Below are 23,310 nucleotides of genomic sequence, written 5' to 3'. Positions count from 1 at the left end.
ATAAAAAGACTGACCTGGTGATCACACTGACGAGTATTGTATTGGTACCCATCATGCCACCAAAAACAGCTCTAACTTGTGAAGGCACCTCCAGTAGTATCTAGTGACAGGATGCTGGCATCATATACTCTGGGTTCTGTGGGTTGCAAGGCTGGCCTTGTGGATTGGGCTTGTTTCAATGCAGCTGACAGATGGTTGATAAGAGAGAATTTTGGGGAGCTTGATCTAGAGAAGTCCTTGTGGTGTGGTGTGGAGGAGCACAGTGTGCTGCTTTGTGGAGTGGTGCTGTCGGGGAAACCATTACCATATTGTCATAAGCAACTTTAATTCGATGACTTATTACGTCTATATCTGACAGCTATTTAGCTTTTTTACGAGGAATTGTAAAAAGGGCATTCCAAGAGGATGTCCTCCACCAAGGCTAATACAGTCTTTCACAATTTTAATGCAGATTTTATTTACAGTAAATCCAATTCACACCTATATTTAATAGGTTCATCATCTGCCCATCCCCTGACTCTCTACCAAGTCCCATGAAATGTGGCTTGTTGGTTTCAGCCTGATTTTCACAACACTGGTAATAAAATGACAAACCCTTGGCTCTTGCTTTGACAGAGGAACAAACGAAATCAACCATATAACCTCTTTGGCAGAGAAAATATTACACAAGATATCTATGGGTAGTACAAAGCATGTGCAATCTGGGAATCCTGACACTGATAGATCATATCAATGTCCATAGTGATGAATCTGCTCAAAGGTGCATGTTTCCAGGTTATCCATATAGCAAAAACACCTGTTGCACAGTATGCTACAATGCAACAGTTAAAAGGAAGGCACATGATCAACAGAAACATCACCAAAGCTCAGTGATTCAGTAACAGTGGTGCCACCAGCGGTGCCCATAAACTTAACTAGTGTGTGCTACTGTTGGTGCTGGAAAAAGAAAATTCTATCCAGTTTGTTTTGAGTGAATTTAGATTATCTGTCTGTAGAAAATACAATAAACAACTCACTCAGGTTTAAGGATATGTCTGCCAGTCGACAAAAGAGTTCATGAGGACAGCTGGTTTTCTACAAAAAGCGTATGAGTCACATGTTAAAGGCTGTTCCACAGACTAACCTAAACTGGAAACAGTTTATGTTTCTTGCTACTTCTAAAGGTGACAGATATGACACCAGGAGTCCCCTTTCCAAGAAAGATGCAAAGAAAGGCCAAAACTGAAAGTGCATACACATACACACACATCCAGAAACGAAGTTCAAAACCCTCCCATGAAATGACTGACATGCTGACCGGCCAGTGGGGGCTGCATGGGGGATTTCTGTTTCTGTGTGTATGGAAGGATGGACTGAATATTCCAGCTGGCCTGTCATGGGACTCCCAATCGCGTGTGAGTGGTACTCAAGGGGAGCTGTAGTTTACAGGGCCAACACTGAAACTCTTAACAGGATGAAAAGGTCAGCTGGGGTGAACACAACTGGGCACAACCAGGCAAACTTTTTTTCCTTCCTTTTTTATGCAATAGACCACACAAACCTAAATAAATTGATAAATTACATTTAAAATGGACATGAAAAAAGAAAGAGATTAAACATAATTTAGGTGGAATAAAGGCAAAGACTCAAAGCATCTAACCACAATGTAAAGATATGGACCACATCAATAAGAAGACACAGCTGAACACTATTATAACACTTAATAACACCTTATATTTAACTGTTGTTGGACAGCACAGCCTGTCAAATCAAATCTCAACAACCCAACAGCACAGTGCCTGAGACACTCTTATGTGCTGAAACCAGAGGACCAACCAGACAACATACACTCTGTCTCCCACCATTTAGTTAACCTTGACCAACTAACCAGCCACACATAAACAACTCACACCCTCCCATCCTGAATCGCACATTTTGTGGAATGAGACTGCGCTTCCACCCAATAACCTCTGGTGTGAACTAAATTGTGTATACTCAGGTATTGGGTTTCGCAGCATGCCTGGGTCCCACAGCACTCAAAGAGAAACAGATGCAGTGAACTTGACAATGAGTGAGAGGGTGATGCAGTAAGAGAGGAGAGAAAGAGAGAGACATGGACCACCCAACAGCTGCGAAGAAAAACAAAGCTGGGTGGAGAACAGAGTCTGATTCGATCAGTTTGGAAGTAGGACGGTTGAAAGTTTTTGTGTGGTAGCTGTTTGCCAAGGCTAAAAGAAGCAAGGAGGAAGTGAAGTGCTGAAAAAGCCAATTGATCCTGGAGTCTGTTTTAAACTGTATTTACATCAGAGGCATTTATACATTTATCCCACTTGCAATTTTAATTAAGAGATCAGAATTCTCTTTCTTCACAGTGAAATAGAAAACTGAATGAAAACAAGTAATTTAATTAAAAGCAAAGTACCTTTTTGTTTGGTGACATCAAACAAACTTGGCTGTTATCAAAATTTAAATGTAATATAGATAATGAGCCTGCTTTCCAACATCTAACCCACCATATTAGATAAATGGTTTAGTTAGTTCATGAAGCAGAATACAGCATCATGATTGAAAACTCAACAAGTGGAAAAGCAACAGACAGTAAAGTGAGTTAATTATCAGATCGGATCAGAATAACCATTCATATGTATTTTAGCAGGGTATCTGATTTCTTACTGTATGGATCTAAAGCACAAAACAGTATTAGTTGATCAAACACAAGCAAAGGCAGCTTTTTCTTAAAGCAAATATACTTCACATATCTAACAAAGCAGTGATTTTATTAATATACATATCTACATGGTTAGGTTTATTCATTATCAAAATCATGTAACTCTAGATGTCATGTTTTCTGCACATGAAGTTGCAAATACATTAAATTTATAGTGAGGGGTATTCTGAGTAATGTGTGATGTAGTTTTAGGGATGGCCACCAGGGGGAAAAGAATGTGCAGAGAGTTGAATCTGTGAGTCGGAGGATTTGATTTACTCCACTGTAGATGCAGTCACTCAAGCATTGGTGAGTATGAGAGAGTTTTTGATTGATATAGAGAGAATAGAAGACAGAATAAGGACATATGCTGATCCCTGTAGGTTGTTTTGTTTTGTAAACTCACTACAGTATAGTGACTTGTAAAGTCCTCATATTTTACCATGTATTGCCCTACAGTTTAATGATTAAGATAACTCATGTTTTATTTTTAATATTTCTTTTATCGCTGAATTGCATTGCATGTGAGGTATAATGAACTGTATGACCAAATATTTTATATATATATTTATATAACTTTGAAGTGAAAACATTTTTAAAAGAACAGTATTAGATGCAGGGGTTCTCCAGACATTTTTCGTTTTAAACAAAATACTAAATAACACACAAAGGTCCCAACAATAATACTACATTGTTGGTAGCAATGTTAATAGAAAAATAACTAAGTGCAAGATGATGCATATTTAACACATGGATCCCTAATTAAAGGAATATATAGGCAGTTACACACACTGAGCTGTTGCATGTTTTTTGGATGAAATGTGCTTTTTTTGTTTAAGTTTCTTGCTTGTAAGTCAACAGGTAAATAGCATAATATATGACCTTAGGAAACTACTGTGGGCGGAAGCTGCTCATTCCTAAACAATACCAAAATTGAAACCTAAGGTGGAACTGCAGCTCATAAATATGTATATCTCAGATAATAAGTCTCATATTGTATCCCTATGTCTGTGAGAAGAAGAAGATGTGAAATTAAGTGAAAGAAAAGACTGTGTGTATGTGCAGCTAGCAGAGACAACAGAGATGCACCCAGATATTTACTGTTGAATTGAATTCAGTTCAGTTGTTTTTATATCACCAAATCACAGTAAATGTAATCTTAAAGCACTTTAAATATACAGTAATTACATCAAATTCTTTAAAATCCCAATAAGTTCAATTCATAAAATGCAAATAAACAAAACAAAAAAAGGAAACCAATAGATTGCATTGATACTTCTGTTCGATTCAATCTCCCATCTTGATCATGCACAAGGCGACAGTGGAGAGGAAAACGCTCCGATCAAAAGAGCTTACCGCTGGACTTCTACACTTCTACATAAGACTGTTCTTCACTTTGTGACTATACTTTCTTAACCAAATCATGTCTGCAGTCCATTCCAAAACAGTTTGCATCGCAACACCATGTGGCAACAGAGACTGTGTGTTAGAGACCTTGTTCATGTAACCGTCTGATACAAAATTGATGCACTGTAAAAAATCTGAACTTAACATTTGCTCAAACTGCTATGACATTGCTTAGGTTTGAGTTTTTACACTGATTAAGTACCTAACACAAACCTGAAGAGATACTTGTACACCTTGTCTTTGCTATGCAAGCAACAGAGCAACTAGGCACTTTGTGAGTTTCCTGAGGAGCTTAGATATATAGGACTCTGCAGAGCTGCCATGGCTACATTCTGCATTTATCTCAATTACTTATCTCAGCAACTGGTGGTTAAGTAGTTCTAATGCTAAAGCTCCAATGTAAGGCTGGGACACTGTCTCGTTGAAAAGGGCAAGAGACATGGCTCATCAAATTTTCACAGCCTTCTTTGATTTGCATAATTATGGGCAGGGCTGCTTTGAGTGACAGGTAGGTCCTGTGCCACTGTGCAATGGACCTGCATAGGCTCTTTGGCTTATCAGTCTGATCCTTCCCTTGCATGTCACTTCTGTCACAAAAAACAAAACAAAATGGCAGTGGGTCAGAAGTCAATTTCAAAGCTTCAAAACAACCGCCTAAATCCCTCCTTTATAGAGTCTGTTTTTGGATATAAAACAGAGTCTGCTCTATCAATTTTACGCTTTTGCTATATTGACAGAAATTATTGAAATGAAGGCAAACTAGAAAGCAATCAAACCTGTCCTTTAAATTCCCAAAACTAAGTTTCAACAAACTAATCTGGGTCAAATTGAACTCTTCTAACTCAATAGGCAGACGAAGTTGAATACGGAAACCCAATATCATAATTGTTTAATACCTGATGTCTGTCTTTGTCCAAAGGTCAAAGATCAATTTTGTAGCCTTTGTTGAATAAGATCAATATTCCAGTGACAAACCTAACTGTGTATGTGTGTGTAGGAAGTAAGTCACCTTGCTATCCAGATGAGGGCCTTTAGAGGTTCGGATCTGGGACTTTTCCAGTCTGTCTGGCATACAAGTAACAGACAGCTGTCCTGGAGACAGATAAATACACCCACACACAAATAGTTAGCTTTGCAAACAGTGTTTATCTCCACTAAAAACTGACTGAATATACAGATACACACAGGAAGTGAGTACACAGGAAGACAGAGGCATGTTAAAAGTCATACAGCATTGAACAGTAACATTTGGAAGATCATAATTTACATATTTCAAGTTAATGACACGTTAGAACTTTTCTTTTTAAAAAATGGTTATACTTTCCGCGATGGTTCTATTCTGATAATTGTACTAAATGTGAAAGGGAAAGAAAATGATTTAGGAAGGTCTATTTTTAGCTTCTTAACAACAACCACAACTCCATCCATACATCCATCCATTTTCTATACCCACTTAATCCAATTCAGGGTCACTCCAGCTGTTATTGGACTATACACCCCGGACAGGTCGCCAGTTCATGAAAGGCCACACAAAGGGAAACAAGTCAAACAACTCCCACCCACTCCTACGGTCAATTTAGAATGACCAATTAAACTAATATGATGGCAGCAAAACACCTCAAGAAGTTTGGAAAGGTCCATTTCTACCACTATATAGAGCAACAGTTTGTAAATGTCTGGGGACTAAAGAGACCAGTTGCCTTTAGGAACTGGTAGAACTGGTAAAGAGGGATACTGGGAGAGAAATATTGTCCCATTGTCTGATATATGATTGTAGTTGTTCAACTGTCCTGGGTTTTCTTGTCACATTTCTTGTTTCATAAAGTGCCAAATGGTTTAAAGTGGTGATTGGTCTGGACTGCAGGCAGGCCAGTCCAGCACCCAGACTCTTTGACTGTGAAGCCATGCAGTAGTAGTAGATGCAGTATGTGGTTTATTATTGTCTTTGTGAAATATGGAAGGCCCTTCCTGAAAAAAGACATCATCTGGATGGGAACATATGTTACTCTAAAACCTGTATATCCATTTTTGCATTGGTGGTGTTTTTAAGATGTCCCAGTTACACAGGCACTAGTACACCCCCATACCAGCAGAAATGCAGGCTTTTGAACAGATAATCTTTCATTTGGTGGAGGTGGTGACCACGATTTCCAAATAGAATTTCAAATTTTGATTTATTTGACCACAGAACAGTTTTCCATTTTACCTAAATTCATTTCAAATCAGTTTTGGCGCAGATAAACCTAGTGTTTCTGGGTCATGGTCACATAAAGCTTCTCCTTTGCATGATGGAGCTTTCACCTGCATTCTTGGATGCCACTGTAAACTGTGATTTCTGTGATAAAGACAGTGATTTCTGAAATTGTTAATGAGCCTGTGCATTGATTTCCATGACAAAAAAATAATGCCTGCCTTAATGCACTGCTGCCTGAGGGCCCAAAGATAATGTGCATCCAATATTGATTTTCAGTCACATCCCCTGCGCACAGAGATGCTTCCAGATTCTCTGCAACCCTTTGATGAAATTATGTACTACTGGCACTGCAATGGGCATTGCCAATATGGGATGTGCCCTTTAACACTCGACCACTCCGATGACAGAATATTTAAAGTCTCAAATTTAATTAAACATTAATTCTGAAATTTAAAAAATGTGTAGCCTTTGTACAGCTATTCATCTCTACTTCTGGGGGATTCTTCCATTCTAAGATGCTCTTTTATTGCACAATTATGCTGCTGACCTGTTGCCAATTAAGCTAATTAGGTACAATATGTTCCTTGTTTCTTTCTATAATCGTTTACTTTTCCAGCCTTTTGCTGCCACGCCCCCAAATTTTTGAGACATGTTGCTGCCATTAAAATCAAGATGTACTAATATTTTCATGAAAAACTTTCAACACTTGAAAATAATGTCCCATATATGTTAGATACGATTCTAAACTTGAATAAGGACTAGAAATTCCCCTATTCGTGACCTGGATGAATCTATGTCAATATACAATTTTTCTATTTTCAATTTTATTTTTCCTTTTCTGCGTTTGTGTCTAAATGGATCTGGAGTCAAATTAAATGGAATTAAAACATTCTGTGGATTTCTTCCATTTGTGTGACCTTAAAGGTGTTCTGATATGAACCAATTACTGCAGCGAACAAGAGAGAATCACAATCAAACATAGCAGATTAGAAACTGGAGCCAATTAGAACAAGAATTTAAAGAAGCAAGATAAGCATTGCTAATAACACCATATCGATCAAGGATTGAAACTTATTTTGTATTTGAGGCATGTAGCTGTTGTTATGATTTGGACTGTCTTTCAAAGACAAGAGTGATAAGACTGGAAAAGTGTTATTCAAAGACACCTCAGAAGGCCATATGATGAAGATCAGTGCAAGTATGTGTTTGTTAATAGCTACTAAAAACAAACAACTGTGAAATGAATGATTTCTTACACTAAATAATAACCCTACCTTAAGCAGAAAATGTCAAATGCATTTTGTTGATCAAGATTTGCAAACTAAGAAAGAAATGAAACCAATCCATCAGATATCATGGTTAAGGTAAATTCTCCCACACTGCCACACCTTGTTTCTCATGCCTCTCAGGTGATCTGGCATGAAACATACATATACATGTATATGGGAATGCATTGTTGCAAGGAGTTTAAAACAGAGGCAGGGTTAAAGAAGCTAGCTTTCATGCTGGCCGGTCAGCAGTGTTAACTGTCACCAATCTGGGTCAACTGTCATCTGTCTCTGCTCATCTATAATAACAAACTTAATAATCTAAAGATTTCTTGCCAAACTTCTGATAAGGTTGACTGTTTTCTTTACTTTTTTTGTTGTCGTTTTTTTTTTTTATCTGGGCAATCCTGTAACCACCAAGTTCATATACATTAGTGAAAGATTTGGAGTTTAGTTAATAAGTTTGTGCTAAATACAATATAGTTTTGCATGTCAGGCTTTAAAAAAAATGGTCTGTACATGATTCATGTCAAGAGCAGTCCAACAATCTGTATATTAAACATCAAAGTTTCACATATGCTGTACTCTAGATATATGGACTCAATCTGTGTAGGTTTATCACTGTCATGAACCCATCTACTCCATCTGTCTGACTACCCGTCTATCGCTCTCCTCTCGTTCAGGGGCTGTCATGGCTGCTCTCCAACAGGGTGCCTGTGTCTGGATTAATCTCCTGGGATGACTGCTGATGTGATGGTGGGATGTCCACCATCCAGCAACAGCAAAACTAATTTCACTGAGTCACTGCATGATACTCCCACCCACCATAGCACACATGCATCCACACATTATAAAATATCTCCATCCGTCTCTCTCATCTGCATCTAAGAATGTAGGAGGGCGAGTGACTAGTCCAAAGGAAAAAAGTCAGCATCCTGAAGGAGTTCATCATTTTGAGGTGACAGAGCTGCTTCTTTGCACAGCATATGAAGGGGAGAGAAGGGGATGAGATGGGACCAGCACACAGAGTGTGTGTGTGTGTATGTGTGTTCGGGGGGGGCTGTGATGGTTGATGTTAATCAGGTTAGTGGTTATTAACCAAGGCTTTGTCATGGCCAGACAGTCATCATATTGTTTGTGTCCTGATCATAGCAGAAATAGTAAAATCACTCACTCTCACACACACACACATTGATTAATTTGATGAGTATTAATCTGTCTGCCAGCTAATATGTTACTTCAACCTGCCATTGGTGGTGCAGCATTTTAACAACCTGAGCCAGTTTAACACATGGCTCATGATGACATTATACCTAAAAAACAAATCAGAACCAACTGTCTGTGGTCAACTTGCAGACAAAGGAAATGTAAGTATTTGAAAATAAAAAAAAAAGCCAATCGATGTCTGGTCTGATGTGTGAAGTTTGAGCTTGTTTTGCTGTTTGTGCGAGTATCAGCTTTCAGGCTAGGTACTATGTGCTCTCTCATTTGGGATTAGCGTACTTAAACCGTTACTGGGAGCCTTTTCTGTCCAATTTGCATGGTAGCTCAAAGCTTTAGGACAATCTCAGTTAAGACACAACGTCAGAAGAGAGGGGTGGAGTGGAGTTCAGTTGCTAACTCCACACCCTAAAACAAGTTGCAACGAAAATAGCTGTAAGTCCACAGTTTTAAAAGAAAGAATTGGAATGTTTCTCTGTCCTATTTTGACCTTTAACTGTATATTCAGGACAGACATAGAATACAGTTTGTGCAGTTGTTATTTTCAATTTAAAGACATAATAGTACATGATATAGTACCCTGAGTGAAAACAGTCTGAGAGCTAACTGCACAATACTGCAGCCACTTCAAAATGTACCACTTTTCTTATCAAATACCAGCCTGAATGCAAGGTATTCTCCTGAAAGATTTGAAGGAAATATTGGAGGTGAGGGGTGGAGGGTGAAAGCTGGGTTCAGGAAGTTTTCACTCTTTTCTTCTGAGTATGCCCCTGGCCTCTCCAACTTCCATTAAATCGCTGAAAAAAGCCAGATGCAGGCAGGATAATCACCACTTAATACAAGGCTATATTGAAAGCAGGCTGGCAGTAACATACTACACGTTTGGAAGGAGTGTGCACACATACACACAAACAAATACACGCACCCACACATAGACAACTGAATGAATATGTTCACATATAGTTGTGTAATTATGGTACGTGATGACAAACTTCTAAAAAGGAACAATCACTCAAAATCAGTATGGAAAGGCATATGTGCAAAAAACAGCACACACTCATACAAACACACATATCTACTTCAGACCCAGATCATCTTTCCTACTTCTGACTTTAGTCTTCTACCACCATCCTAGAAAAATGTTAGCATATGGAAACATTTCAATATACATCTATCGATTTTCCATACCCACTTAATCCAAGTCAGGGTCATGGGGGACTGCAACCTATCCCAGCGACCACTCACTGACAGCCAGGGTACAGAGAGGCTGACGGTCCGGTCTGGTCTGTATGTTGGCCATACAACAACAAACGAGACAAACAACCATGCACACTAACCCTTACTTCTAAGGTTGATTTAGAATCACCAATTAACCAAATATGCGTGTGTTTGGACAGCGGAAGGAAGTTGGAGATCCCGCAGAGAATCCCAGCATGCATAGGGAGAACGTGCAAAATCCACAAAGAAAGGGCCTAGTTGAGATTCAATGCTGCGAGGAACGTTGTTGTTGTTGTGAGGCAACAGAGCTAACCACCACACCAAAGTGCAGCCAAAACCAAAAAAATAATAAATAAATTGTTGTAAAATTTGTAATTGTTCCATGGTAATATATTATTATAATTATCGATATATTATCCTAATAATGTATCGATTCAGAATCGGGGAACGGGATCCCTTCGGATTTTATACGCGGCTGTTTTTATATAACCTTATGAGAGAATCCGAGGCTTAGTCTAGAAAATATTTACTCTTGAAGCGTTACGTGTTTCACTGAACATATAAAAAGTGTATCAGAGTGACAGTGAACAATATTTCTTTGTGGTGAAAGTTTCCAAACCAGATGTTTCAAACACCTGTAAAACTGCTTATTTTTTGCAAATTAACAATTTGACGTAATTTGAAACACCACAGTTGCAAGATGAAAGTAGATTATTCTATTGCATGTCACGCAATGTTTTATCTCACAGTAAAATTAAGAAAAAAATTAAAAAATGAAAACTCGATTCATGAATTACTGTGGTTGCAACCTTTTGTGTTGTTGCAGCTTTTTTTCATTTTTCATTATTCATTAACAAACTTAAAAGCCAACTATAATTCATAAATAAACTACTGCTGTGATAATTCATGTTGCTGCTAATACAGCAGGACGACACTGCTATAATGTTGGAGTCTCTCGGCATACTGCTGAAGTTCTCAATATTATTTTTCTGTGTTCATCAAAAAAAAATTATGTAAATCAATGACTTGCTAAATGTAGACTTGTGTAGACTTCTATATGTAAAACCACTTTTACTCAACATGTTTTATTTAATTTGCATTTCTCTTTGGATTATTTTTGTCATTTTGTCATGTCATCAACACCCTCCCTTTTCGCTGGAGTGTTACATTGTCTCTGAGTAGCATCTTGAGAATGCACTTAAACAGGACAGGTGTGCATTTCTTCTCCCAAATCATTCCCCTGTGTGCCTTTGCCAATATTGAATCAAAACTCAGAGGACGTTCTTTGGTAGATGGAGCTAAGTAAATTTTTGGGTAAAAAAAACACAAGCTTACTAACTTGCATTAGTCAAAAACTGTTAAAATGATGATACCATTTTTCCAGCTAACAACTGAGACTGTATCAGATTTTCAGTAGATGATTATTAATGATTAAAAATGTCATAAATATTTTACACAAATATCCGTAACAAAAAGAGAAATTGATTATTTGCTTTTTTTTTTTGTTTTTTTGTTTAAATGAAATACACTTAACATGTGCGTGCAAGGAGGTGGAGCAAGAGCCCGTTACTATAACTACACAAAAGTCAACAAAAAGAACCTCAGAAAAATGCCATAATTATCATTATCACAATATAAAGTCTTAAATCTTTAATATAAAAAAGATAATATGAAAAGTCTGGTTTTACAGCCTTATGAAACACCCTGACGGGCTGTAACTGACAGATTATTTCATAAGGATGTTACTTTGCCAAGTAAACATTGTTTAAAAAGCCAAGCACGTGCATAGTTACAGCCCTCCCTGATGGCAGTGGCCTCTCAGAGCTAGACAGAGTGCTCCACCAGCAGCAGATCAAGGAACATGACAAACAGCTTAAGGTTTTGACCTGGGCCTCTAAACTCCACTGATTCAAATCCAATCAAGCAGCTATGGGATTCACTACAGTAAACCTGACACACAGACAACCCTGCATGCAACCCACAGGACCCAAAGGATCTGAGGCCAGACTCCAAAGGACACTCTAATACGTCTTATATCAATGCCCTGACAGGCCTGGGAACCTTTAGCAGAATGAAGGAACCTAAACAATGTTTTAGCGAAGGTGAAACTCAGTGTGCAGAGGAGAGTGATCAGAGAGAGCAGGTTTAGAGGGGACATGACTGGTGCTGGACGACAACCGGTTTGAGTTTGAGGTGATGGAGGAAATGCTGACTCAGCCTGCTAAAACTATCTCTTGCTATAGCATTTCTGCTCCCGTGATTTAAAAGGCTTGGATTTAAAAGGCAACTGCACAAGTTCAGCTTTAAAACACACAAACACTCCTAATAACAAAATGTTAATACAATTGTGCAGTGCCGTGTCTTGACGCACACAAAAGTATCCATTCTCATAAATAAACCATCGCACTTAAAATCTACACAAACACACAGAACCATTCATCCAGACGGACACATCTCCCCTGTGTAACAGCACACCTAGTGTCCAACTCTTACAACATCAGCAGCATCAAAACGGAGAATCTATATTGCCCCCTCTGTCTTCTTTTTTTCAGTTGAGTGACTATGAGCGGCAGCAGCAGCAGCTGCAGCATCTCTCCCTGCCTGTGCTCAGTCGGAGTAAGGCAATAGGTTTAGCAGGCGAGGAGGCGAGGCAGATTTATGGTGGTGGATGTGACCTCTGGGGCCGTAACACGGTGATGGGTGAGTGGCTTTCAACGGTAAGCTACTGGCATTTGACAAAGTGCCCGAAGCAGAATGAATTTACTTCTCTTTTCCTCAATCATCAAGCAGCCACTGCCCTGACCCCCATCCTGACTGCTATAACAAGATCTCCCATCTCACAAGGGCCTGAAAAATTTACTGTCACATCTACTTTTCAATGAGCTCAAGTGAGCACTTCTTTCACCTTCAGCGGAGCAGGTGCTGGTATAGAGGAGGGCTAACCTGCCCCAGCAAGTGTTTGTAAGAGTGTATGTTTTGTGTGAGCATGTGAGGGAGACGGACAGGGAGACGAACATAGCTGCAGAGATTTTTGGACATACATGCAAGCTGTAAACTCCACTAACTAGTCCCTGAGTGAGCCCTTAGTCACTCAAAGTCACTGTCACAAGCACTCATGAACATACACATTCACAAACTTTATTTGCATTACACAAGATAGATGAAAAGAAAAGAAATAAGAACACCAAAATATATGAAAATATGTAATTTTCCAATGCAGCACAGAAGAAACTTCTATCACCCATTTAACACAGACAGAGGACAGGGACACAGAGGGCACTGCTATACGGACGTCAGTAGACACCTCTAGCGTTTATATTAGAAATCAATCTACCTTATCACATCTCTTATACACACAAGCACACACATCACGTATTATGGAATTTTTGTGTATGGAGGCTTTCATCAGCTTGATGGCAGTAAAGTTGGACTTAATGATCCTGGTATACTTTTTTTTTTATATGCAGTCGATAAATCTTGATGCAAGCACATTTAAATTTCACCTTTCTTGCACTTTAGTAGCTGAGCTGAAATCCCAACGAATGTAACAGAGAATATAATAAACCAGACCAGCGATTGGTAGATAAGATGCATTAGGAGTACATTAGGAAAGATTTTCTTTATCATTTTTTTTTCCTTGATTGGTGATGTTTTATACATCAAAAGTCAAATTTTGCTTCACTTTTTCTTTATCATAAGAATTCTGAGTGTTAAAATAGATAAGGGGGGGAAAGAAGATCAAGGTCAGGTTGGGGGCAAAAATATGTGCAAAACGGGAGAGGAAGTGCATTGAAAGAAAATTATTTTACATACATTTCTAATTTTAAAGTAATGTATTCAACCATGCAGAGCTTTTTTAGGTTTTGGAAAAGCTAATGACATCAAATAATTATTTGCTGTACACCAAAAAAAAAAAAGAAAAAAAGATAAGAATGTGTAAGGGCACACTTAGATTTTACTCACATCAAACAATCATCTCACGTGTTTTTATTCCTAATTCAAAAGATGCAGTTAACAGTAAATCTTGTAGACATCTTGTGTGTATAATAAAGACTAATTCACAAGAAAAAAAGGAAGGTATAATAACTGGTGGAAGACCCACTTCAACAGAATAGGGTTTAAATGGTTACTGTGAAAAATCACCAATGGATACAACAGTTATAGTCTCATTCAATTAACTGTACATTAGATAAAAAATGTTGGTTATGCAAACATTTATATTGCCACGTTCAGTCTTTAAAATGTCATTACTAATTGAACCTCTTTCCTTTTACAAGCCTAGCTTCATCAGCTTGAATAATGTTATCGTGATGGGCCAGTAAAAATCAATGATTAAACATGTGTAATTTTCCAAATACAATGTATTAAAATTTATTGTCTCTCTCTATCTCTGTCTCTATAACGACTCATCACATCAGCCCTGGAGGGGCGAACTAGTCTGCGGGTTACAACTGAAAATAAAAGGGGGCATTAAAAGCTATTCAATAAGCCGCTGTAAAATTGATCAGGCTATAAAAGCTACTATGCACTTGCTCCTACTCTGCTGCCCAACCATCCAATAATAGGATTATTACTGTGGAAGAAAAGTAGGAATGGTGAAGAATCAGAGATGAGACAGGGACCAATGAGGATGAGACAGGATTGCATCTCTGGGGAGAAAGAAAAAAAAAAAGAAAACAGAAAAAAAATTGATATGAAACAGTGAGAGCAGCAGAGATTAGGAGTCATTTGGGTTATATAATTCATATGGGACATAAAAAGGAATTAAAAAATAAACAAACTTGATGAGAGCTTCATAGAGTGGCCTGAAAAAGATGATGCTATTCTAAAAAGAATTTGAATTCAAATAAGTGCTGGTCATGTAACATTGAGGTAATCTGCAGGACATGGTGATCCATATCTCAATGTAAATTCATCGGGGGGAATAAACTTAACCAGAAGATGCTTTTGGGTAAAGGGGCACAAAGATAGTTATGCTTTCAAAAGTATCTGTGTAAAACTGTGTAAGAATACTGTATTGTTTTACTACTACTATTATTATGATTATTATTTAACCTTTATTAAACCTGGATAAAAAAATAAATACATTTCAAGAGTGTCCTGGGAAAGGCAGACAACAGCTCAGACCAGGAATAATATATAAATTTACCCTGATTGCATTAAGTCTGTTCAAGATTCAGAACAACACTGTAATTTACAGTGGCGCAAGGGAAAATAAATACATTGTTGTGGGGTATTTTTTCTCAGACTTTTGACAAAAGAAGATATTCCATTACTACTGCATCCAAACAATAATGGGGTTTTACTGGCTATATGTACATCTCTCATCAACCAAAAAAAAAACGTGGGCAAATTTAGCCCGACAAAGAAAGTAACTCAAACTGGAAAATGTTTTCTTCATTCACATTCACAAGGATCACTGCAGAAAACTCTGTGGGCCAATATTCAACATTAACCCACGGAGATTCACTGTCTCAAAAAATCAACATGGACAATGTTCCCCTTGGGCCTATATCACCTTTCAAAATCATAAGAAATGGGAAGAAATTCCAGTGGCTACAAATGGTGCCTCTGGCTCAATCAGTAGCAGTGGCTTGGCAAACTGCGTTTTTCTTTTAACTTTCAATTCTCCTAAGCATCCGTGCTTCACAGCCCCTTGGGCTATTGCCTTTCTCAATCTGTCCCTGGAGAGGCAGGAGTTATGGTCCCTGTCGATTGAGGAGAAAGGGATGTTATTCCCCTGTCACCTCCTGGTCGCGCCGCCATCCTCCCTGCCCTGATCTACAACCTAACCCCCCACCACCACCACGTCTTACTGCGTTCCTCTCTCCATTTTCCCCACTTTGCTTTGTCGAAAGCTGCAGGCTATGTCGTTGCCATGGGCTGTTGAGATGAGGATGATGGAAAAATGTTCTGGGGGAGGGGGTGGAGGTGCTGATATTGGTTTAGAGGTGCTGTTTGGAGCTGCATGGAAAGCAGCGGTGAATGCCTTGGTACCATATTAAGAATTGAATAGAAGGTTGGTATGCTTGCTTTGTATGAAAATGCACTTGTCCAAACAGGAATTTCATATGCAACAAGAAAACAAGAATAAAATATCAGTGTTATTTATATGAATCTAGTTCTACATTAAATTATTGTATAAAACAGTCTTGTAAATTGCATATTCACCTATACAGAGCACAGTGTCCCTCTTTGCAGAAAAAGATGCCATGGTGTGGGATGGGGAGGGGGGTTGTGAGACAGCCTGGCCCAGGGGAGGTGACCTGCCCCAGGGCACATGCAGGTCTCCAAATGACACGCTTGATATTGAAGCAGTGACAGGGTTTAAACATGAAAGGCAGTTAGCTGACGATTACATGTGGTGGCTGCTAACTCATGCCACAGGACTCCCTGAAGATGTAGTTTTATGTTGGTTGGCTGACAGCTGCTGAATTGTATCAATCAAATATTCTTTAAATATACGTCCTACATTTAAGTACCTGGGTTTACCTGGGTCAGTCTTGTCTGGTTTTAATTGTACATCTATATATAGAATGTCCTAGATAAACTGTAATGTGCTTGTAATGTGCCAGACTTAAGATTGCAAACAATCTCCACGTTTATTTCTGTTTAGATACTCTGAACTAATTCTTGCAAAGTTTGAACTTGCATGATGCAAAGATCAGTTCACACATAATAAAATGAAGTAGTTCATGTTCACAGTTAATTCACCATTTGAAATACTGAACTAAGTTCACAATCCCAAAATGAACTGTTGTGAGCTCATCTGAATTATAAACTTTATATGATACATAGTGTTATAAAGTTCTGGAACATGGGCAATCTAAGCTGATCAGTGCATGCAATAAACAAACAAAAAATAAATCGATATAAAATCTTCTTCATCGATTTTGTTGCCTGTTTATTACTGGCTCCTTTTATCTTTACTGAAAAATCATCATTTGTGCACAAACATATCAAACATATTAATACTGTAGCTCTTTTCTCTCATAGTTTCTTCCTTATTGGCAAAAAAATATATATCCCCGTTAACTCACAGCTGATCCTCTTTGATCATTTATACATACCTAACAGAGGTGACTTAGCCCCTCGTTACTACACACAGCAAGCCAACATCATACAATCAGCTGAGAAAACTTGTAACTGCAACTTAAGCTCCATCCGCAAAGTTTACAACACAAACTTTAAAAATGAAAGTGGCACATTTCAATCAATATATATTTGATGTTCTAGATTTATTTTTTATTGACAAACAGCACCTTTAAAAAACACACCGTGAGAAATCATTGCAAAGTCTGGTGGCTTCCGCGAGAGTTCGCTCATATGTGCTGCATGCAGATCTTGTGTACAGGTGGTCATGTAGAGTTGGCATCACTGGAGGGCTAGCAACTTTCAGCTAGCTTATCTAAGATTACAAACTGAGTCAACAGATTCAGAGGTTGGGGGTTTCAACACTGGCACTTTTTTCAGAAACACCAAACCTTGACCATACAATGTCACGTTTCCATGGCACTAATTTGCTTGTCATACATGAGTTGTAAAGTAACAGCCGTACAGCCAACACAGATGCGATATTTGGAGAGTCTATCTGTGTAGGATGGAAGTGTTATATTTTTAACTCAACAACGAGAAATGTGGCTCCACTATGTACTTTTGTTGAGTCATGGAGGCAAACCGCATAAACTGGACTAGCTAGTAGGCACAACTTAGCACCGTTCTCTTTTGAAAATAAGATACAGTGTCACAAGAGTGAGTAACACTCACTTCACAATTAAAAGTCTTTGTTCAGCCTTGTTCAGTTGAAATTTTCTGAAAGTTTGAACATGCTTATGTACAACACCATGTGATGATTAAAAAATAAAAATAAAAACTTCTCACTGAGACACTGATTGCTGTGTTCTCTACTTCAATTTAAACTCAAAAAACAGCAGACCACTTTAAACCATTAGCATCGCCAGTGAAGATCCACACAGACAATACTAAACCCACCACATGTACAACAGAGGCCTTCCAGATATCAGACTGCACAACACCATTTCCATACAGGCCAACACTCAGCTTTTTTTTTTCTTAATGCACCTTAGGCAAATCTTGTGTTTGCGAGGGTCTCTCTGGGTGAAAGAATAAATAAATAAGCAGATAAACAGATGAATAACCCAGAGGGATGGTAGCCCGTGCGGCATGGCCATCCATCATATATCCTATTACCCCACACTCAGCGGCTCCTGCAGTATGTATAATGTAGTCAACCTCCGTAAGCAGATACAAATTCAACTTTTTTCCACCACAATTTGTTATATCTGACAACGCCATTGCAGGTGCCTTGTTGTTTCTTTGAATTATGAATAGATTCCCTTCACCAGACTTTCACTTGTGCATGATAGTGTGGCGCTGTTATGCAGAACAGCTGTGGAAAACAAATTTGTAAAGCCTGGCATGCTTTGTAGTGGTTGGGCAAATATGCATAAACAGTTGCGCTTAAAGCCACTTAAGAACAACAAAATGGGCCCAATTTTTCATCCTAGGACTTGTTTCACTGGCTGTGATAAATAGAAAATACCAGGATGTTACACAAGTGCAGTAAATGCAGCTGTTTAAGTGTTCCAAATGATCTAAGAACTTATTTATCTTATAGCGAACAATGACAAAGTGGAGAAACGATTTAAAAACTCTTGTCAGAAGGTCATCTTCCAAATGTATCCCATGGAACCACAAATATTCCAATACAATCCACAAATCATGAGGAAAAAGAGAGGGGTGGGAAATTCAAGAAAGAGAAACAAAGAGAGAAAAAACAGAGTAAATACAAATGAACAAATCAGATGCAAGAGTGAGAGAAACCAAGTTGAGAGAGGACAAGGAATGTAAATGCATGGCAAACTAATAGCACATTTTAACCACTGCCTGTTTGTTTGGATATTTACACTATGAGACTACAATCAAGTCTTCAAAGCTTGAGCCCACTTGACAAGAGCCCATTTCAGGGCCACACATCCTCTAAACAGCCAAGCCAAGTCTCATTCTACACAAACACACTCGCATACAAAAGCCCAAAGTCACATCCAGTTAGTTTTCTGTCACTTCAAAATGCAAAGACTTTGCAGGGAAAAGGGAGTTTAATCCATGCACAGAGAGACAGCAGGGGAGGATAAATTGTGAGGAAGTGATTTTTTGGGACTTGGCTGAACTCTCGAGCCCTGTTTGGTTAGAGCAGATGTAGAATTAGTACACATCACTTTGCATCAGTGAGACATTGAACAAAAGCTGTGTCTCAGATGCCAAATACCTCTCTGCCACACAGACACACTCATGCACACCTCACCTCTAGTGTCTGTGATTCTGCTACAGCAATTATCAAGATGATGTCAAATCCCAACGGGAACAAATTCCTTGACTCATTCATCGAAGCACTGTGTGCCCCAAAATACCTGTAGCCTGTTAAAAGAAGCTGAAACTAATAGAAAACATAATTACTTTTTTTAGTGCTATTGGACCTGTGGAAAAAAACATGCCAACAGTTCGAAGGTTAGAGGTTAGAAACAGAACTAAAACAGCACATACACTCAGCTTATTTATGAAGACAGTAATCTAAACAGTTATTTTGCATACGGCTTCATCACACTACTAAATCCTGTTAAATAAAAAACATTTTTAGAAAGAATAAATAAGTGTTACAAAGGCAAATCTAATTATTCTCGTGGCTGCAAAAGAGCTTCATGAACATTTATCAGACTGTAGAGTGGCGGTGCACTACACCACACAGAGACACCTGCAACACCTCATCCAATTCTGACACAAGTTTTATGTGGACTGATGAAGATTAGACAGAGCTTTTGGGATGCAATGGGTAAAGGTACGACTGGTGTGGGGCTGACTCCGACTCTAAATATTCCTGGTTGACTAGAATTCGCAATTTGCAGTAAATAGTTGAATATTTGTTGTAATTTTAGAAAGTGTATAATCTCTCACTGACAGACATGCTATACTGACTCCTCATTTTAATGCACATATTTGATCATGGATATGAGGAATGCTTTAACGATAACTATACTTTATTTGTGGAATTAATCAAATAGCAGCATATTCTACAATTAAGAATGACATTTTCTGTGAAAAGCAGCAAACATAAAAATGATGGCTTCTACAACAGAAAAAGAATTCTTATTATACCTCAAAATCCACAACAGACATTTAGAGGCACAAGCTGAAGGTCTTGCCAATAACCCTCACAGTTCTCAGAATCAAACACAAATGATAATCTGATGAACCTTGGAGTAGTGCACGCAACATGGCTCAAAAATACCCCAACAAGACCTTAGAGACTCTAAGTTGGGTTAAAGAAAAAGTAATTGCAAAGTGGGACACTTTCTAAAGGAAATATTGGAAAGTCTTGATCATTCAGGGTGCCCAAACTTTAGCTTTGTGCCCTCTTGTATTTCTGCTATTTTTAAACTGTAATAGAAATGAATCCCAGTCTTCTTAAATTATTTAAGGGATGTGCAAAACTTACTTACATGGAAATCATGTTATCTTTTATATCCTAAGAAATCAGAAACATTTGGATCTAAACATTTGCAAGTCACAGCTGCTGCTTTGGTATAGTTTAGCTTAAAGGTATAACATTTTCATCTGTAACTGTTTATGGACCATTTCTCATTAATCAGTCTTCGTTTAGTTGGCATGGCACTGTTAGAGTATGCACAGTACATCTTTTGGCTCCAACATTTTTATCTAACACAATATATTATGACTGGTATAGTTCTACTAGTGAAGACATCAGAGTCAAATTATGTGACTTTCTTTTGTGTCAAGTATTCAATATGTATTCATATACATGTCATTTACGCATACTATTGTGGCCTTTGACTTTGCTGTGCCACACTAGTCCACACACTAGGAGAATTTACAAAGGCAGAAAATGATTCAACAAGTATCTGGAACAAAATCTAATTGCTGCCAACACATCAGTCCTCAAAAGATTTTTTGTTTCTTTTTTGTTTTGTATTCTTGAAGCAGTGAAATCCTGCTGCATGTCAACATAATAAGTTAAACATGCATGACATGTGGTGGTGTGTGGGAAATAAAAAAAAGTGGGTCCCATGGTGATGTCAGCTAGGATCTGTGTGTAATCTGCAGAAGATGTATGCTATAGACCACCACGCTCTTTTTTTCCTTTTTTTATCTACAAGTTCCCTAATTGCAAGGTGTGCTGAAAAACACATGTGAGAAGGAAAGAAAGAGTGTAAGATGTCAGCAATGTGCAGGCATATGGTTCCTACAAGATGGGTTTCGTAAACTGGAAATGACACCAGGACTCAGGTTTGCTATGATGTTCAAATACAGACAGCATGATACTGCACGATACTGATTCTAAATTATAGTCACCTGGTAAACAGGTGACACAAACGGATACAGACTGAATAAAACAAGACTACCAATCAGTTTGTCTATGTATCAACAACTAATACTGTAGGTGCTAAAGAAATTGAACTCAAACCTCACAAAATAAAATTTAAAAACAATTATTGTGTACAACAGATAAAACTGTGTAACATTGAAGGGCATCACACACAAGCAATTATGACAGAAACAGGATGAGAATCATCATTATACAGTGGACTAAACAACGCCACATGCACACCTCATTCAAACACTGTCCAATGTGAAGAGACAGCCACTTTTGGGACTCAAAATGACCATAAAAGAGAGGTTACAGTTTGGTTGTATTTGCTTGCAGAGTAAGAGGCTTTAACAAGGCAACAAATAATGTGAGGTAACACTGGTGACCTAACATATTATTGCTGTTTAAAAGGGCTTGCAACCTTCAACTCAGCTATTGTGTTGGGCCCCTTCTCATCAGAAATGCAACACTCACTCAAATACACAAACGCCCACACAACCCTTTCAATTCACCCCCCCCCCACACACACTTCATATCCTATTCCTTATTGTGAACTTGTCCTTCTCTAGTGCTCACATCAAATATGTGCTCTGAGCTCCATGTGCCCTGAACATACAACAGTATCTCCTCGGGACAACCAAAAAGATGGAAGAAAGAGTAGAACCTTTTATGGCAAGAGCACATATGAGTACTGCTTATCAAATAAATAAATACATAAAAAAAATATTTTTGAATTATAATGACGGAAAGAGAAACTAAGAGCACATCTTGCTGAAGTCTAAATAAAGGTCACATTTTACTTTTCTTTGTAAAAAAAAAACCTCATCTGTGATTTTAATCAAACAAGATACAACTGTCCATTGGTTTATCACCAACTGCTATGTGATGTAACTGGGAATGTTTTAATAACATGATGTATAAGATGCTAACCTGCTGAGTTAAGATCGGTCATGATGATTAGTTCTGACTGTGCACATACGCCTGCTGCATTTTACTATAATGATACTGTAAGCAGTAGAACTGTGTGAGCACTTGGCCAACATTTGCAGTCATAGCACTCAGTCACAAGAATTTGTATGTACAATATGTAGCACTAGAGGGGCAGAAAATGGGCTAAATAATATCATTAATTATTTCTGCATTTGTGTTCTATAAGAGACATTATTTTTGCTGCTCAGCAGGATGTGTCTGTTGCACTGAAGGTTTAGCATGTTACTGTACCACAGGGACTGATTTAACAACTGTGTGCAGAGTGAGTGAAAGTGAGTAATAACACTGAGGATCATGCAAATCACCTGGAAAGGAAGTGCTGTAAATCAGTCTGAGAGGTGCTCAGAGCACCAATAAGGGGCAATAACGCAGAGTAGATGTACTCTCCAAATGTGAGTCTCATTACACAATTTATAAACCATTATCCACACTGTATTTACAGATCAAAGACCCATTATCTAAGTGATTCCTTTTCCTTTTTTATTGTCAGTCAACCAAACAAAGGGTTAACAAGAAGAAGCATTTTCTTATCAACAATACATTTCTTTAAGTTCAGTCTCATGAGTGCCTGAGAAATGTGAAACGAAGAAGAAAAAAGATTTGCAATTCTGCACCATTTCCAGCTGACCAGGTGAACTCCTCTGCACTAAAACGTGAGATTTATCTTTTACAATTATGCCCTCATTCAGAGTTAATTAGCCTGCAGCTGCTGTTTACCTTTTATGTGGTTGTGCTTCAGGTTTCCTGCACAACATTGCTTATCAATTAGCACCAAGACTGTAGAAATCAGATGCCAGGTGTCCAGGTTTTTTTGTGTCTTAAAATAGCGAGAGTGAAGGCCCCAGTGAGGGGGGGCAACCTTTTCCAGGACCTGGATCAGATTCACCCAAAACAGGATCAGGCAGACCACTAAATACTAAGA

At 38.3% G+C, this 23,310-nt stretch overlaps 2 protein-coding genes across 2 annotated transcripts in view; one reads left to right on the top strand and one right to left on the bottom strand.

Annotated features, from left to right (window-relative positions):
• Window positions 1–23,310, top strand: part of nr5a2 (nuclear receptor subfamily 5, group A, member 2) — a 220,539-nt gene that overhangs the window by 79,101 nt on the left and 118,128 nt on the right. The window lies entirely within an intron of this gene.
• Window positions 1–23,310, bottom strand: part of LOC140311418 (adhesion G protein-coupled receptor D2) — an 81,654-nt gene that overhangs the window by 12,543 nt on the left and 45,801 nt on the right. Inside the window, exon 23 of the mRNA XM_072388789.1 lies at window positions 5,103–5,185. Within this exon, the coding sequence (XP_072244890.1) occupies window positions 5,103–5,185 (83 nt within the window). The remainder of the gene's footprint in view (window positions 1–5,102; window positions 5,186–23,310) is intronic.

The sequence above is a fragment of the Leuresthes tenuis genome, unplaced genomic scaffold (genome assembly GCF_036924035.1).
Source record: "Leuresthes tenuis unplaced genomic scaffold, fLeuTen1.0.hap1 SCAF_7, whole genome shotgun sequence".
Classification (NCBI taxonomy): Eukaryota; Metazoa; Chordata; class Actinopteri; order Atheriniformes; family Atherinopsidae; genus Leuresthes; species Leuresthes tenuis.
This window is presented reverse-complemented; position numbering and strand designations above follow the sequence as displayed.